Source organism: Perissodus microlepis, chromosome 10 (genome assembly GCF_051167445.1).
Source record: "Perissodus microlepis isolate ML-2025 ecotype Zambia chromosome 10, ASM5116744v1, whole genome shotgun sequence".
Taxonomy (NCBI): domain Eukaryota; kingdom Metazoa; phylum Chordata; class Actinopteri; order Cichliformes; family Cichlidae; genus Perissodus; species Perissodus microlepis.
Genome location: NC_140470.1, coordinates 10,377,014 through 10,395,908, shown reverse-complemented (window position 1 = coordinate 10,395,908; position 18,895 = coordinate 10,377,014). Strand labels below are relative to the sequence as shown.

The following is an 18,895-nucleotide window of genomic DNA, read 5'->3' as shown; positions in this document are numbered from 1 at the left end:
TGTCAGTGCTTTATAGGAATTGCTCTATATCTTCTTGAACCTGTCTTGACTTCAGCTGAGCTCTAATGCTGGTTCATCATTGAAGCTGCATACTTATCCAAAGTTATGTAAAAAAGCACAAAAAAAAGAAGGTTTTTGTTGTTGTTTTAAACATCTTACAGCATGCTCTTTTTTGCAGTTACCCTGTGACTTTAATTTATTTAGGTAATAATGCTTTAGATGTTTTATTACTGCACGATGATCTTACAGCAATATTACATTAACTCACTCATGTTGTTCTCATCTGTTTCAAGGTTTCAGAGGCAGTCGCTCAAGATGCTCAAACGTTCTGCATTATTTCCTTGCCTTGCTACTATTAAGCTTGCATTCTTTTTAATTAGCTAATGTGGGAGATAAATGGAGACATAATGTCTGTGCGTAGGTGTGAGAGATTTACTTCAGGAGTGGATTTAAGCGGAGCATTATCAAAGACAAATTTGCTGCTGAGCAAATCTACTGTAGGTAGCATAACATCTTTTTGAAGTGAGCTATTTATTCTGGAGTGGTAGTAATCACTGTGATGTGGCTCAAATTACTGAGGTGCTGCTCCAGAATGGAATAAAATTACATTTTGCCAACCAATTTAGCATGGCTGTTTCACAATTAGAACAGAAGGATATCACTGACACAGTTGTTCTATATTGAGGTCGATAGTAAATACATTCTATAGCAGCTACTTAATAAAACTAATACAATTACAAAAACGTATATGTGCATACTGAAGAATTTGTGCAACTTGGAGAGATTAAGTTTTTGGCCTTTCTTTATGAAAAACATCCTGCTTAATAGAGACTGGACCTGATGTGGGCAGGTGCAGACAGGCAGTCAGACTATATTTGCCTCAGTGTGTGAGCCAGTGCACTGGATTTTGTTTTAAGTGCACTAATGAAGAAAATCTTTATATTTTTTCAATATTTCTAGGAAACTGGGGTTTTGTTTTGTTTTTGTAGCAAGGATGCTATTGTGTGATTAACTATAGATTAACTATAGAATAGAATTTATTCGATTCCTTTACAGGATGAGCTTTGTTCCCCCCCAAAATGACGATTATTTCAAAAATGACACTTAAAACTCAGCAGTCAAAGGTCATTGTTGATGAAATTCAAGGTGAGTAAATGACACTTTCATTGTTTTAGCTTGTTTGATGGCCATTTTAGCATCTATTAGTTTTCAGTAATCTGTAGCATGTTAGCAGCAATACTCTGCTTTAGCAATGTCCCTTTCAGGATCATCAGGTCCAAATGTCAGTCTGTCCAATGCGTCGGTTTAATTTAAACCTAAAATATTACAGAACCCTCAGCGGTTCTTTCTGTTCTAACATGTTAAACTAAGGTTGTAAGTAGGGCTGCCATGATTAGTCGACTAGTCACGATTACGTCGACTATCAAAATTGTCGACGACAAATTTGATAGTCGAGGCGTCGTTTGAAGCTTTGTAAGATCCTAAAAGACATGGGAATAAGTAGTAGGATTTAAGAGTGTAATAACGGACTGAAACAGAAGATGGCAGCACTGCATGTACAAGGATGCCAGCTGCCGTTAAACCCCGAAGAAGAAGAAGCTGTGTCCCACAATTCATAGCGCGGCCCTGCTCAGTTTCCAACAATGGCGGCAGCTAGTTAGTTTTAATATTACTCTTATTATTCTTTCTGGGTCACAAAATAAACGTTTAACATATTTTCAGGCGAGAATGTAGCTGTGTAAACTTCAAATATCTGCTCGGTTTAGCAAGACACCACATATTTTCAAAAGTGCTCTGACGTTTTCGGAGACGGCTGTTACCCACTAGCTCGATAGCTAGCCGGGGGCAAGGCTCACTAGAGCCCGTGAGAACACCGGACTCCCGGCAAATCGTTTTCAAACCCCCGCGGTCTTTTGCTACTCAGGTTAAACATGATGTATAAGTCACTTAGATAACTTAAAAATGTTATTGTTTGGCTTTTTTCAGTATTTTATTTGTTCCTGAGTAAATCGGTTTGGCTGAGATTAAAGTTATTGTTTTTACACAGCTGAATAAATGTCAAGCAGACAGCTGATTATCAGAAGTGTGAGATGCTCTAGAATATACTCTGGTGTCCTGTTATATTTTAGATAGCAGGAGTTTATTAAACTTCACCGAAACAATCTGCAAACTTCATTAAAATTTAATAAACTATCATCTTGTCTTTATTTTTAGTTAGCACATACCTGAAACACTTAAAGCTGTAAGCTAATGATAGTTATATAAGAGCAGATGCATGCTGGTGCAATAAGCTGTACGTCCAATGGATGCATGATCTGATTAGTCGACTAATCACAAAAATAATCGGTGACTAGTCGACTATCAAAATAATCGTTTGTGGCAGCCCTAGTTGTAAGTAAGGGCTTGTATTGAGTTATGCTATACATCAGCATGCTAGCACTGTACTTATGCATGTTAGCATGCTGTTAGGATTTAGCCCAAAGGTTCCTGGCTGGTGACCACAAACTGATAATTGTGGTCACGTCACTGTTTAATCTTAATGACAGCTGGGAAAGTGAACTTTTCTTAAAGTTGCAATGTAGCTGAACTGATGCTAACAAGCAGTGAATTTTTGACCTTTCAGACTCACTACCACCATCATCACAGTATAGCATTAGTCTTGTTAAAAGATAGCTGCTTTCCTCTGTAGCTTACCAGACTAAGTTATTATTATAGACATCTTCTATATGTTCAGTCATTTATTGTTTTTTCATCTCTAATTTCTTTCACATTGTTTACGTGATTTCTTCACATTGCTTGTGTTGGCTTCAACAGAATAAGTAATTTCTCTGCTAATCTCATTAAGACATGTGACTTAAAATCTGCTTCATTAATGACCAATGAATGCCAGGGATGTAAGAACAGACATCAATTCCACAAAAAGGGCGTTGTGTGAAATGTAATTAAAAACAAACTATTTTTCAATTTTATAATTTAAATTATTTTTTATTTATTAGATGACAACTTTAAGAAGCACATTTTCTATTTGATGGCCTCAATATATATCAAAGAAACCTGTGATGGAACCACGTAATATTCCCTTTTTCAACAACAATCTGTAAATGTCTGGAAACTCAGGAGAGCAGCTTCTGGACATTTTGGAGAGGAATGTTGTGCCATTCCTGTCTGATATAGGAATCTAGCTGCTTAACAGTCTGGGGTCTTCTTATGCCATATTTTTCATTTCATGATGTGATAAAACTTTTCAGTTGGTGAAAAGGTTGTGACTGCAGACATGCTAACCTCTGCCCATTATTCCAGCCCCAAACTCTTCTACTTTAAAATCGTGCTGTTGTAATAGGTGCAGTATGTGATTTCACATTGTACTGCTGAAATATGCAAGCACTTGTCTGAAAAGGGCCTAATCTGAATGAGAGTATATATTGCTTGGAAACCTGTATATACCTTTCACACCTTCATGTATCTTTAAACACTGATGGTGCCTTTCCAGCTGCCAGTACCACAGGCACTGATGCACCCCCATACCATCAAAGATGCTGGGTTTTCAGCTGAATGCTGATAACAAGCCAGATGGTCCCTCTCTTCTTTAGTCCAGAGCCGTATGGCCACAGAACAGTTTTCCACTGTGCCACAATCCATTTTAAATGAGCTTTGGCCCAGGGAAGACAACAGCCTTTCTGGATCACATACACATATGGCTTCTTCTTTGCATCACAGAGCTTTAACCTTCATTTGTGGATGGCACTGCGAGCTGTATTCACAGACAGGGATGCAGTGATTTCAGTGACAGAATCATTCCTGTTTTTAAAGCAGTGCCACCGGAGGCCTGAAGATTACAGGTGTCCATTATTGATCTTTGGCTCTGTCGCTTGTGAATGTAGATTTCTCCATATTCTTTGAATCTTTTGATCATATTATGCACTGTAGATGATGAGATATCAAATTTCACAGTTTTACATTGAGGAACATTATTCTGAATCTCTTCCACAATTTGTAGACACATTTTTTTGCAGTTTGGTGAACCCCTGCCTATCTTTACTTCTGGGATGCTCTTTTTATACCCAGTCGTATTACTGACCCCAAAAAGTTGATTCTGTTCAACTGGATGTAGCGTTTTCAGTGGGAGAAACGTTTCATTGCGCATCCAAGTGACTTCTACAAAAGTGAGTTCAAAAAAGTCACTCTGAAGTTTATTTTCATGAAATAGGGAAATGTCTTATTTTAAACTTTTGATATGCTTTCTGTGTTCTAAGGTGAATTTAAAAATTGGTTTAAGAGATTTGAATTCTGTTTCTATTTAAATTTCACACAGCATCCCAGCTAAAGAGCAGATGGTTTCTCTAAAATCCCCGGTCTGATCCCAGACCAGGACTGGGATTTGAGATATTCTGAAGCTGAAAAGGGAGAAAGAGAGACTAAGATGCAGTTACCTCATGGCTTTTACTGAAGGCCATAGAGACAAGTCAGTCATACTGACCTTGGCTGAAACTGGTATTAATAATCTACTATTGTAATAAAGTTGATGTGTCGTAGTGTCTTCCTTAGTGTACCTTAGTGTTTGAACTCAAAGGCCATGTGATGCAGTTTGCTCAGTAGCTATCAATAGTTATTTTTCTTGACTTATGACATTCAAGTCATCTCTTAACAGTTTTATAGCTCAAATAAAAGGCAAATTTTATTTGAATACAAAACATAGTGTTTCACATCAGTGTCACACAAACAGGAAGTAACTCTTTTGCTAAATCAAATGAATTGTGTCCCCACAAAAAAAGAGTTATTTTGCCCATCCTTAATGTCAGTTTCTACAGTACAGCCTCCCAGTTGCTTTCAGTGTAATGGACATTTCCATGTCAGCCCAGCTCTTAACACCATTCTGTTCCCTTTAACCATCAAAGTCATCATTATACAACCACGTGTAAATATCTACTTTCTCTCTTGCTACATACATTTTCATACACTGAGATATAATTCATGTTTGGCTGTCACATTTATATTTAAAGATACAGCCGTAACAAAGAGTGTAGTGTGGGCTGAAACATTTTGGCAGTGGGTGTTTCTCTGCTGCGGTAAGAAGAAAGTATAATAGCCTCAGGAGACGGCCTTACCAACATTTAGGAAGGTCTGTCTGTCAGTTTTATCTTTTGGCCATGAGTCAGAGAAACAGTTGTGACAAATTGACAGTGACTACTTATCTTTTTTATCATGAGTTATTATCAATCCATGACACATCCAGGGGAGTGTTCAGTTTTAATTATTTGAGACTTGAGTGGTGCTCTGATATTGTCAACAAAGCCACTCTGATCAAGCACCTCGAAGATGGGGGATACTGACACATCACTTTAATGATTCACCTAATTTTGCTCTGAATGAACATATCCATTATACTCATTAAATCACTGACACCAGCTGTGCAAAAAGAAAAAAGAGAAAAACTCTCTCTTCTCAGGTTTGACTTGTATCCATTAGTCTTTATTTTTCTCATCAACAGAAGGTGTGGCTGGTGATTGTTAACTGTGCTTTCATATTGAACGATTAAGTGCAATTTGATATTGATTACAGTAAGTCACAGATCCCTCATCGGCTCACAGACAGACACTGGTAACATGATGTATTAAAATCATGCAGCACTCTGCTCAACCAGGCAGATGCACAGGCCCGTCTTATGTTTGCCAGTGAACATCTAAATGATTCAGAGTAGGTTTGGGAGAAAGTGGCCAGATAAAATCAAAATCGAGCTCTTTGTGAGTATGACCCAAAGAGCACCATCCCCACAGTCTAGCACAGAGGTGGAAACATTATGTTTTGGGGCTGTTTTTCTGCCAAGGGTACAGGATGACTTCACTGCATTGAGGTGCCAAAGGACGGACATGGTACTGTGAAATCTTGGATGTACTGTACTTGAAACCCTTTCCTTCAGCCAGAACACTGAAGATAGGTTGTTGATGGGTCTTCCAGTATAACAATGACACCAAATATACGGCCAAGACCACAAAGAAGTGGCTAAAGAAGAAGCAGATTAAGGTCATGGAGTGGTAGCCAGTCTTCAGACCTCAGTCTTATAGAAAATCTGTGAAGCTTCAAGCAGCAGCCAAGAATTTAGAGAGTTTCTGTAAAGAGGAGTGGACCAAAATCTGCCCTGAGACGTGTGCAAACCAACATATGAAATATCTCCAGCCTGGGGATCAAATACTTACTTCACTCAATGAAATGCAAATCAATTCATAAATTTTATGTATTGACTTTTTGGTTGATATTCTGTGTCTCCCTATTAGAACAAAACTACAATAAAACATTAGAGACTATTCATTTCTTTTTAAGAGAGAGAAAACTCTTCAGCTGAGGATCAGATAACGAATTCCTTCATTCATTTCCTCCACAATATGTTTTTGGCACTTCTGTGTTGGCTTCATTTTTCAGGTCTGGAGGTTGATGCTAGGTCATAACATGAATCAAAATCCCGCATTCTCCTCCTATCTCAAAATATGATAAGTGTAACAACAACACTCTGCTTCTTCTCCAAGAATAAACAACATTTGTGGTGCAGGATTTGATAGACTGGGTTCAAACATTCAGCCCAGTGGTGAGCAGAGGATGCTAATAGCAGGTCAAGCACACAAGTTTCCAGAGAATGAGGCAGCACAGCCCTTAGACATCACTGAGTAATTCTGTCTCAGTAAAAAGGACGGTCATCTGTCTGTCTCAGTGGAAAAGGAAAAAATGGCTGAACAAAGGATTTCAAAGCCAACTTTTAATGGCGTTCTTCAAAGATATATTCACTACATTTTATGGTGCAAAAAAATATTTGGAAGAAGTGATGGACTTCTTAACCAGAGTTCTAGCAACATAAGATACTCTTTTCAACTTCAGTCGTCAACAGCTCGATACAGAGATATGATATGTGAGTCATCTGGCCTGGTGTAGGAACTCTGGTCCGTTTTTCTAAGCTTCTGTACACCCTGTGTTCTTTGTGGGCCTCAACTTGTATAACTCCAGTGTGAAAATACTAGAAATCAAGTACCTTACTGTCAATTCTTGCCAGGTAAGTTGCTTGATGTTTTCACAGACATCGGTGTGGTGATGAGCTGCCGATTTATCATCATGCCATAATCAGGTCTTTGTGATATTTTGTGACATCCTGCTCAAGGTCTCTAGCATTTCTTGTCCATCACAAGAGCCTCGAGCTTTATCGCATACTCACCAGGATCTCCCACCGAGGAGTGTCAATTTAATTTACTGTCTCATAAAGCTGAGCCCTTTGAGACTTTAATGGTGATTACAGGCTATTCAGAGAACCAATAACAGCTGAGAGCCGGGATGGGGAGGGTACCTTGGTCCTCTGCACACCTCCACTCCCCTTCAGCCAGGGCACTTAATCTTTACACGCTCTCTGTCTTCACGGCTGAAGCCAAACATCAGCCTTTACTTCGTCACATCCAGGCTGCTTTCCTGGTGTCTTATCTTGATTTCGCAGAGTTTCTCTGTATTTACCTGCAGAGCCAACATCTCTGCTTTTATCTGCTATTTAAAGAGATCTGCATAATGTGGTGCAGTGTGCCAATGTTGCACTCTGGATTTGCGTAGTGCTGGCGTTCCTTTAATTGGTTGAAGATGAGCGTTTTTTTTCTCCTAAACACTGCTGGTGATGGTGGGGGTAATAATAGTGCTGATGAGAGATTCCTTGGTGAAATACATTGCTTTTTTAGCTGATACATGGACCTCTGAGGAATTTGCTGCTGCTCAGAGCAGTATAGAGAATGCAGCAGGCATCTGTCAAAAAAGATTACTCCTTGGAAAATGTCTTTTCTCTGTCAGCCTCTGTGTGTTTTCTTCACTGTGAGTGAGTGGGAGAGAATGTCGAGCAGCCAGACAAAGAAAAAGAAAGAATCACACAATATTAAACCGTCCATTTTTATTTGTTCTTTGCAATGATTTTGCCCAATAAAGTGCTCTATTTGCTAAACTGCATTAAACACATGGGAAGGATTTGTGCAACCAGTCTTAGTATATGCATTACACGCCTGGCCTGAGTCATTTTTGCAGCAGTGATGTTCTACGTTTCCTACTTTCCTCACTCAGCTCAGTGATGAGAACAGTCTAAGTGCTCGGGACCTCTCTGTCTTTTATAAGATTACGGGGTCCAAAATTAAATAGAGGCATGTGCAAAGGTTAAAGGGCCGGGCAAGAGTCAGGCAGGGTTGAAGTAATGTCACTGTCACTGCTGCTTTATTGAGAAGAGCACAGACAGAACCTCCATCCCCTCCCTCCAAACAGCACACACACATTCAAACACATGCATTTCCCTGTATTGATTAGTTTGGGGGGAAAAAAAAGGTTTAAGGTCAGCAGGCATATGTCTAAATTTCTTTGTCTCTCACACTCCATTTGTCTCTGTCAGGTTCAATCCTCTCCTTCCCTCATCAGGGGCCCGTGCTTCATCCATATAGCTGCGACTCCCCTCCCCCGACCCGCTCCCTCACACTCTGCGGTTTCTTTGTGTCCATCTCTTTGCCCTTCACTTGACATACATAAATCAATCAGTCAGTCCAATTTCATTCAGAGCAAAGCCTGATGGATTTGCTTCTGAGCTGCCGTCCTGATAAAGTAACAGTATCCAGAGTGTAATTATGTTCTGAATTAGATGATGTGATTATGTGACCATGGATTCGATTTTGCGTCATTTTCACTAATCACGCGCACACAGAGAAAATACAAGCACATGCAAACAGATACATCGCATTGGGAAATCCAAACATATAGCTCAAACTCAGAAATGGGGTAAACAGGATTGTTTTTATTTTGGATTTGCTTGAATGCTTCAAGAGGAACAAAAACAACAACGCATTGACACAAAATTCAATTCAATTCAGTAAAGTTAAATTTGCTCAGCCAATAATGTTTGCATTCTTTTTATTCACAAGCTTTAATCTATGTTTTCAAATGGATGGTATTTGCAGTGGTTTATATAATCTATTATACAACATATTCATATATTCACATGTACAAACATTTACCTTTAAATATCCTGAATGTCCAACTTCACATCACTGGAAGGATTTCATTTGCATGTCTTTCATAAACAGAGCATGTGGGAAATTGTTTCCTAATGGAAAAGGTTTTACATAAGATTACAGCACTGTGTTGAATCACCTTTCATTTCTTTATAGTTTTTTTTCCTTCAGACTTTCTTGTGATGTTTTATAGTGGCCTTTAGCAATAGTTCTACAGGTACAGCAGTTAGCACATCTCAGCGTGTTGTGCAATGTGTCCTTAACAAAATCTGAGGACGAAAGTGGGAGAGCCAGGTATAAATAACCAGTCTACAGCAGATCAACAGTATCTGAAAGTCATGCCCACAAGAAACAAAATGACAAAGATCAAGCAAAGACCTGGGAGGTGCATGTGGGCCTCGGCAGAAATGGTCCCAGTGGAAGGGTGGCTGTCAAGAAGTTTAAGTAGCCAAATTACACAAGAACTGGACTGTACAGGAAGACTGGATGTACAGCAGTGAGTGTGTACAGTCATCTGTAAAACGTGTTGGAGACTCTGTCTTGGTTTGTGGCTGCAGTTCAACCAGTGGAATTGGGAATTTTAACAAATTGATGGAATTATGAATGTAGGAAAGTGCCATTTTATTTTGATCCACCATGCAATGCCATCTGAAAAGTATCTGTTTGCAAAGCCTGCATGGCTCATTTTCCAGCATGACAATGAACCCAAACACATACCTTAATAGAAAAACACACTGTGGAACACTATTAGTCATGGACTGACTTCCCCAGAGGTCTGACCTTAATTTTACTGAAGCAGTGTGGGATCATACTGACAGAGAACGGAACAAAAGGCAGCCAACATCCAAAGAAGAGCTTTGAATTCCCCTCAAGAAGCCTGGAAAAGTATTCCTGAAGCCTCATATCCTGATGCATGCGCAATAATCATCCTGAAGCCTACTTAAAGAAATGACAAGAAAGCTGCCTAAGAGAGTTCAGACTGTGTTGAAGAATAAAGGTGGTCATATTAAATATTGACTTTCAAGTTCATTAGAATTGTACAAATTCTGTTTTTATCATATATATTACATTTCCATATGTGCTTTTCACATGCTTTAATGAATAGCTGCATATTTTTCCATTTCTTTGCAAAATATAAAGAAATGAGGGGTGGCTCAAAACTTTTGCACAGTACTGTACTTGATTCTGCTCAATAAAGTGTTTTATACTTATACTGTTAAACAACAGTGTCTTTACTTTTGGTTCATTTTTATTTTTTAAATTACTTTTTAAAACATATTCTTAGTTTTTATACTTATCAAATTCAACTAATCCCAATGAAGAGAAATTAACAATGCAAACAACAAACAAAAATTGGGCAAGAGGTGGGGTACACCCTGGAAAGATCAAGATTCATGGGGCTAATACACAGAGACAGACAACCATTCACACTCACACCTACAGACGGTGCAGAACCTGCAATTAACCTAACATGCAAGTCTTTGAACAGTGGGAGGAAGTCGGAGCCATGCAGGCTCAGGATAAACATGAAAACTCAGAGAGGCTCCAGCCCACCAGTGGATTTGAAGCCAAGACCTTCTTGCTGTGAGGTGACAGTGCTAACCACTGCACCACTGTGCAATCGGCCACACAGTGTGTTATTCACAATCTAAAAAAAACCTCTGTGTGATCTGCAGGAACACACAGAGTGTATTTTTAATATGTGGACAAATCCACATAGAAACAAATCCACATATTCCACATATTCCACAGTGCAGCTGCAAGACTTACAATTAAGGTTAGATTTATAGTCCAGTCATAATTTGGTGTACAGAAAATTGTTGTCTAGGGTCCAAGAAACTGTGACAAATCTCGAGCTCTGATGATTAAATCTTCTCTTCCACGTTACAGACCTGAACCTGCCATGTACGCTGCAGAAACAAAGCTATTTGTTCATTTAAATGGTGTTTGGATTTCTTAATGATTAGTATTTCTTTAGTAATGTAAATGTAGAAATATTTAAAATAACACAAAAAGTTCACAGTGACACAGATAAATCAAAGAAGCTATGCCTGAGTCTTAACACTTTCCCTCAAAGATAGGGCTGATAACTGATCAATAACTGCCAGACTCGATCAATCAATGTCCCCCAGCCTCGCCCAACTAAACGCTCTTTCGCTGTTTCAGACCGAGCTGCATCAGCTCCAGGGGTGATTTGTCCTCCAGTGCCTCTGTCATTTGTCTTTAGATTTCCCTTCCATCTGATAGCTCCAATCTTTTCAAATGCCCTTTCCACATGCCCTCATACCCCCTGTCAGTGATTTATACTCGTCCCTGGTTGTCAGCAAGGGCACCACAAGTCCATACTCATTTGCACAAAGTCATTAAATCTCATTTTCATATTTTTATTTTGAAGGAATTATGCAGCTTGCCACTCGTGGTGATACAGTCCCACATGTATCCAAAGTTGTTTAATAATGCTGCTTCAGAAAACCACCCAGACACACAAGTGTGTGGATGAGAGTGAACTGCTCCACTTTTTTAATCTCCTTGTTGATGCAATTTCACTAAAATTAATTAGAAGAACTTAAATTGTAAGTGAGAATTTAATGAAAAAAGACATTTCAATTCTATGAGGAATAGCGGCTTGAGCCTTATACAGCACATGCCAGTCTCTTTCCTTGACATTTTTTACATTGTGTTTGTTTTGGGGGAGTTTTATTTTTGACTTTTCATTTTACTCTCAACGCTTCCTTCTGCAGGCAATTCACATGTGCGGTGAACTGTGAAGGAAACAATTTGTATCCTCATTCTCAAATACATCCATGCCCATTTACACACGCAAGCATACATGCATCTGTAAAGACAAAAAGTCATTATTATGCATGAGCAGGCAGCATCATGCCCGCAGAGATGTCATTACGATGCATTTAAAAGCTGCTTGTCAGGGCAGGATTGAGATCCGTCATGGTGGCCAATGTGGAAGATATGAAGTCGCTTTACTTTTTAAAGCAGAAGCTCTGATTTTTCTTTTTCTTTTATTGTTTTTTTTTGTTGTTCGCAACTGATGCCCATCTGAAATGATCAAGTATTCTACTCACGTTTGTTATTGCTGTATTTCTTTACTCCCATTTGCATTCATGATATATTACTAAACCAAACTGAAGCTCAAACCGCTGGGATCTACAAGAGTAAATGATCACAGACATTCATTAATCAGCTATTCAAAAATTGCATGCACAAACATAGGTCGATAATCTATATTGTGCAGCCTGGTTTGATGATGAAAGGTTAATGTCTTTATCTGGCGTTATAGCTGATTTCTAATTGATAGAAAATGCAGGAAATCAATCAATCTATCTATCGATCTATCGATATCTATCTATCGATCGATCGATCGATCGATTGAATTATATAATTAGTTTAATTGTACAATCAGTATTATGAAAATAGAAAAAAAGGGAAGACAAATTTAGCTCATCAGTCAGACACAAGCCCCTGGAGAGCAGACTAGGAGAAAAGGGGAAAGAGAAACAAAAGGGAGGTGTGTGTGTGTGTGTGTGTGTGTGTGTGTGTGTGTGTGTGTGTGTGTGTGTGTGTGTGTGTGTGTGGGTGGGTTGGTGGGGGGTATAATGGTGTTATCGTTTCATGAAAAACGCTGCTTTTAATCTACATCTCAGATGCCGTACTCCAAGTATTCTGTATCATGAGTAATTTTTGAAAAAGGAAAAAAACATGTCGGCTAGTGCCAACATTTGGCCCAGGGTCTGTAACTTATGTCTGTTTGGCACAAGCGCCAAAGAGGGTTGTGATTAGAAACAGATTTACAAAACAAAGCCTGGCTCATGCTAAGGTTTATACTTATCACTTTAGTACATTTAATTACCGATATGACAACATTCAGCTTTTTACAAATCATTCTAACGGGGTAGTCCTGTGCGCTTCGACGCAGCAGATGGCAGTATACGCCAATCAGTTTGTTTACAAAAACACACGAAGAAGAAAGAGAAGCGGAAGAGACGTGGCACATAAACAGAAGGAGGAAGGAAACAGTTTTACTGATGACAACCTCTGGAGCCGCCTTCCATGTGAATTCAGCAAGGAAGCTTAAATGACAGGCGTACCACATCACCTAAAGCTAAAGCGACTCGATTAATGTCTGTCTGATAGGTAACGTCAGTAATTATTGTCTATATTTGAACTTCGTCAACTCCAACAGCTAGCTAGTTTAGCTCGCTAACGCTGCTTTACCTGGTAACTTCCAGTTGAGCTAGCAGCTAGCCGCTGTTAGCTCAGTTAAATGTTAGAATTAAGCTGTGGCCGGGTGTTACAGCTTTCAAGACGTGTTAGTTGATATTTAAAAAGACGTGGATGCTGAGCAGCTGGGTTTCCGAATTACTTATGGGAAGTTCCCACGTCCAAACACTGCGTGCAACTATTACAGATAAAGAAATGAAAAGTAGTGACAGTAAATACAATGAGTAGCATCTATTGCCGTGTTTGAGTGGTATATTGCTCTTATCTAAATTATGGCACGTTGGCAGAAGGTGGCGATGATTTGAAACCACAGCCTTTAAACTGCGTTAGAATATCCAAAGAGTGTTAGGTTTGTTTGGGACAGTTCATTTGCTGACTGTGACATGACAACAGGGTGACATCAGCGAAGTAGCGAAGACCACCCTTGCTTCAGCCTTTGTACTTACTATCACCTAGCTAGGGCAAAACACACAGCAAACGTCACTTATATTTAACAGAATTCTAAATTCAGAAAAGCTGAAGTCAAGTTTACTTCAGCCCCTGCAATACTAACATCGTTTGTAACTCTGTATGGAACTATGTATGAAGTACTGTAACATATCAAGATAAGATCTGTTCTTTGGAGAAATATGTAAAGAATGTGTGTTAGGCGAAAGCAGCAAATGAAATACCCGTTTTATATATATATATATATATATATATATATATATATATATATATATATATATATATATATATGCACACCGTTATAAAAACGTAAATTTTGTCTGTTTTCAAAGCCACATACTGGCTTCATTGTGTGGTGGTTTACATTTGCCTGACCAGCAAAAGATCCACAGTTTGATCCCAGGAGGAAACAAAGATTCTTTGGGGAATATATTTGGTTTAAACCAAATATATGTGTTTCTCTTTGTGAATGAGAGAGCAGACAAAGCTAGCTCTTTATAAATTCAATTTGTTTTAAAACTATTAAATATTTTTCATGCCAGATGTTGAATAGGTTTATTTTCTTGAGCACAACATAACTTAAGTTAAAACCCGACTCATTACTTTTTTTTATTCAGGAGGATTTCTACACTCAATGTCAGGAATTTTGTCAAACATTTCCTGTCAGGAAAACATCAACAAATAAAGTTCTGTCATTTTTTGTCTCTAAGCTGTATTTAAAGTGCAGCTGACCTCAGGATAACTAGATTAAATGTGAGCCTTTAAAAGTCTCATGTTTCACAGGCATGCTTCATGTTTGTAGCTTCTGCTCATAGAAAAATGGAGTGTAGCCTTGAAGTTACAAAATGACAACTCTGATCCTCAGTCTGAGCTCATGCTTTTTTAGGAGTCCAACACAAACTACTTGTTTGTCCTCAGCAGATTGCAGGTGGCCATGGGTCTCTGCAAGTGTCCAAAGAGAAAAGTGACCAATTTATTCTGCTTCGAACACCGTGTGAACGTGTGCGAGCATTGCCTTGTCTCCAACCACAACAAGGTTAGTGGGTGAACGCATGGTGTCACGCATATTTGTACAAAACTTGTAGCATCACAGTAACCTTTTGTGTTTTTAACATTTTCTCCTTCAGTGTATTGTGCAATCATATTTGCAATGGCTTCAGGACAGTGATTACAACCCCAACTGTACTCTGTGCAATAATCCGCTCGCTGCACAGGACACTGTCAGACTGATCTGCTACGGTGAGATTCAAGTTTCTTTTCCTGTACAAGTCAGCAGTTCATTGTAAGCAGCAAAGATTAATGGACTATTTAAAAAAAAAAAATTGTGCTCATAGCTTAAATAAATACGATTCTGATCCTATCTCTGCAAAGTGAAACTTTATTTTTCCCTCACAGATGTGTTTCACTGGGCATGTCTTAATAACCTGGCATCTCGACTGCCCCTCCATACGGCCCCAGCAGGATACCAGTGTCCCACCTGCCAGGGTCCAGTTTTCCCCCCTACCAACATGGCCAGCCCAGTTGCTGATGTGCTGAAAGAACAGCTGTCATCTGTTAACTGGGCTAGAGCTGGTTTGGGGCTGCCACTGGTAAGTCGTTGTTGTGTAATCTCCCTGTCGTCGTTGTATCCTGAAAACTAATAAAGTAAAAAGGCACACACAGCCATTCTTAGCATTTTCTGGTTGTATTTAAATATCAAGTTTACACGTGTGATGCTCTGAGATAATGAAGCGAGTGATGTTTGACTATCTCAGATTGAGGAGCCTGTCCAGGTCCTTGATGAGACTGCATCTAATGATGTCACAGATTATGCAGACTGGTCAACATTTGATTGTAAGCCTTACTCCGTTTCCTTCTCCGTTCTATTTGAAGTGTTTTCATTTGTAATAAAAGTAGCAAACATCAGATCAGATCATCTGTCTCTCTTTTTGTGTGTGTGTTTCTACAGCACAAGAACAAAGCAACATGTACCCCAGCCATTCTTACACCAGCAGCGCACCATCTAATTACATCTCACCTCCACAACAGGGAGACATTGGAGGTCCTCATAAGAATGGGGATCCAAACATGCAGGAGCACTCTATGATCAACTTTACTACTGGCACCGCCGGTGACACTATCACAATACACACAGGTACAGTGCTCAGAAAGCCCTCCCAATCTGCTCCCACTCTCTGCTGAGACCTTCCACCCTTTTTTGCCAAACAAAGCTAAACTTTTCATAAGCATTCTCATAAATGTCAAAATGCATTCAGGGTATGAAACATAAGTCCTTTTACCACCATCTGACTTTTATACCCAACCTCTTCAACCCCAAGTTTCCCCAAGTGCTGTCCTAAAATGTCTTTGTACAGACAATGATTAAGATTCTAGTGGTGACAGTCCACGATGTTGTGGAGCAGTGCGTCAACCTTGATGCCCAAATTGGGCCAAGAAATTGAAATTTACAAAATTGGGCCAAGATGCCTGTCCGTTATTTCTCCCCCATTCGTCTCTGTGCTGCGTCCTCAGGGACAGCCATGATAGCAGCTGGAGGACGTGTCATAAATTTCTCCTGTCAAAACTCTATCCATCCATTTTCTTCCAGCTGTCCTATTCAGGGTTGCATGGGGGGAGCTGAAGCCTGTGTCGGTTGTCAGGGTGAAATGAGCAGGTACACCTTGAACAGGTCACTAGTCCATGGCAGCGCTAAAGTAGAGAGACAGCCAACTATTCACACTCGCATTCCCACCTACAGCCAGTTTAGAATCACCAGTGTACCTGGAGAGAACCTGCACATTCCACATAAAAAGATCTTAGCTGGCTAATGGGTTTGAGCCCAGAACCTTATTGAACTCAGTAGCTCAAAATATAATATGAAAGCAGTTTTCCTTTCTTGATGAGACGTGATCCTTTTCTTTCCTCCAGCCTCATCACCGAGAAAGGTCTATGACACACGGGACGGTGGTCACAGCTCTGTGACACAGATTGACTTTGATGACGACAAGTATCGGCGGCGACCAGCATTAAGTTGGTTTGCTCAAATACTCAAGTTAGTATTATATGACAGCATTTTGGGACAGAGACTTCTTTATTTACTGTGACAGAAAATAATATGGGAATGTTCTTGTGATCTTTCCAGGAACCGCACTGGAAAGCGGAGCTCTCTTTCCTGGAAACAGCGCGTCTTCATGCTTCTGCTGGTCGGAGTTCTGGGATTCTTTACGTTGATAATCATCATGGCTAAACTTGGACGCGCGTCGGCTGGCTCAGACCCAAATTTAGATCCTCTTCTTAACCCCAACATCCGTGTGGGGAAAAACTAATGACATGCAGTGACCCCTCCTTTTTGTCATGCGTTACACAACGTATGCCTGTGTAGAAAAAGAGCTGAAAATGGACTACTATTATAGGGTTAGCTCACCAGAGGGTGCTGTTTACCCACTGGGAAGAGGCTGTACTTTATAGTGGAGGCAATCCCTGATTTCTCTCTGTTACACAGGGCCGTGGACCTGGGGACGTGACCAATGGTTGGTGTGTTTTGGCAAAGGATTTGGTAACTGTTGCTTTGATAAAGAGGGGCAGTATTTGTATAATATTTGTCACTGATCTCTTTAATTTGATTTTCTCTTTTTTGTTTTTCTTTTTCTTCAAGTTTACTAGAAACTAAACACTGTTGATGTTGAAAGAACATCTTAAGCTGGCAGAAATGCCAGAATGTAACAAAAAAAGCCACCTTTACCCAGATGTAAACAGATTCCAGTTACAGGTTTGTTTTTGAGGGTTGTGAATCTCTCATTGAGAAAGTGTTGCCCTCATAACTGGAGTTGTACCCCACACATAATACACAACTATTTATAAGTGTCTGCATTACTCCTGAAAACTGAATGCTTTGCTTTTAGATTTTCCATACATACCGTGTGTACATTTTTTCCTGATGTTTTTTTTGACTGGCCATTAAATAGAAATGCTCCAGAAAGGCAGTATTTTTTTATTTTATTTTATGGTGATGTATTCTTCTGCTGTGCGCAACAAAAATCATGCGTGAGCTATGTTTGAAATACCATTTGTATAGCTTCAGCGGGGATGTTATATTGCACTTTATAGTGTCGTATATCAAACATATTATCTTATTGCCCAGTTTTAATGAACCTCCTGCTGACTGCTGGCGATGCAGACCAGTGATTTTAAGAGTAAATAAGATCCCACATAAATGACAACATTTCTGGATGATTTCTCCAGCCTTCAAAGAGCAGGAAGAAAGGAAAAAACAACTGCTGTCACTCCTGCAGGCAGACAGCAGCCTGCAGGAGTGCGTCTTCTCTTCTACAGTATCTCACTGTGACAAAACACTACATGTAGAGTACATCTGTTCTAATAAATGGTGACTTTGAAAGGTTTTGGAGTTTGTATCTTATTTCAGTAGGTTTTCACGTTTTTCAATCAGGATATATTTAAAATCATACTTTTTTTTTTTTTTTTTAATTCTTCCACAGGGAGTATGCATGGGCTTTAAAATTATATGTTTTGAAGGAGCTGCATGCTCGGACTTGATACATTAGGGGGAAAAATACAGGCAGGCCTACATGGTGTAGACAAAGCCTGATGAATACACGGTGCTAAACCATGTGACTGCAAGAAACTCTAACTCAACTCCCCCTGCTGGTCTAACTTTGCTCTTAAAGATCAGAGTCTGGCCTCTGAACAGACTCCCAGTTCCCCTGTTTTAAAATTTATTATTATTAATTAAATACTTTATGCAGGGGTTTCCTGAATAGTTATGTACATATGACAGCAGTCAGTGCTCAAAAGCATAATAGTTACAATTTGGGGCTTAAAGATCCAGAATCATATTAACTAAACCTTTTAGTCTTGTCACACACTCACTGGCCACTTTGTTAGGAACACATTGCTAATACTACGTTCCTCTGGTTTTGTGATATTTGGCCCATATTTACTTCATAGATCAGCAACAATACAGCCATTAGGACATGGGTACACTGTGGTCATAAAGGACACTGACATGTCAGCAACAATACTCATGCAGGCTGTGACCTTTAAACAATCCATCACCCTGAACTGTTGATACAAGGCAGGATGGATCCATGCTTTCATTTTTCAAAATTCTCACCCTACCATGTAAATGTTGCAGAAGACATTAGAATAGGCAATGTTTTTCCACTCTTCTATTATCCAATTTTGGTGAACTTGTGCAAATTGTAGCT

The 18,895-nt window shown here is 39.4% G+C and overlaps 1 protein-coding gene across 2 annotated transcripts; it reads left to right on the top strand.

The window, feature by feature from the left end:
- Window positions 1-12,987: 12,987 nt before the first annotated feature.
- On the top strand, window positions 12,988-18,066 carry zfpl1 (zinc finger protein-like 1). Of its 2 annotated transcripts, none has more exons than XM_084941875.1 (8): window positions 12,988-13,157; window positions 14,610-14,727; window positions 14,819-14,930; window positions 15,087-15,280; window positions 15,446-15,524; window positions 15,640-15,825; window positions 16,599-16,722; window positions 16,813-18,066. In XM_084941875.1, exons 2-8 carry the CDS (start codon window positions 14,626-14,628, stop codon window positions 16,994-16,996), a joined length of 981 nt encoding a protein of 326 aa, XP_084798001.1. In that variant the 5' UTR covers window positions 12,988-13,157; window positions 14,610-14,625; the 3' UTR covers window positions 16,997-18,066. The 2 variants fall into 2 exon arrangements, with proteins under 2 accessions (XP_084798001.1, XP_084798000.1); XM_084941874.1 differs by having other exon boundaries at window positions 12,989-13,157; window positions 14,613-14,727.
- Window positions 18,067-18,895: the final 829 nt, after the last annotated feature.

Excerpts from the sequence above, each read along its gene's own strand:
- zfpl1 (XM_084941875.1), top strand. The coding sequence starts at position 14,626 with ATGGGTCTCTGCAAGTGTCCAAAGAGAAAAGTGACCAATTTATTCTGC. Across the intron at positions 15,281-15,445 it reads CTGGTTTGGGGCTGCCACTG|ATTGAGGAGCCTGTCCAGGT; the intron begins GTAAGTCGTTGT and ends TGACTATCTCAG. Across the intron at positions 16,723-16,812 it reads TGGTTTGCTCAAATACTCAA|GAACCGCACTGGAAAGCGGA; the intron begins GTTAGTATTATA and ends TGATCTTTCCAG.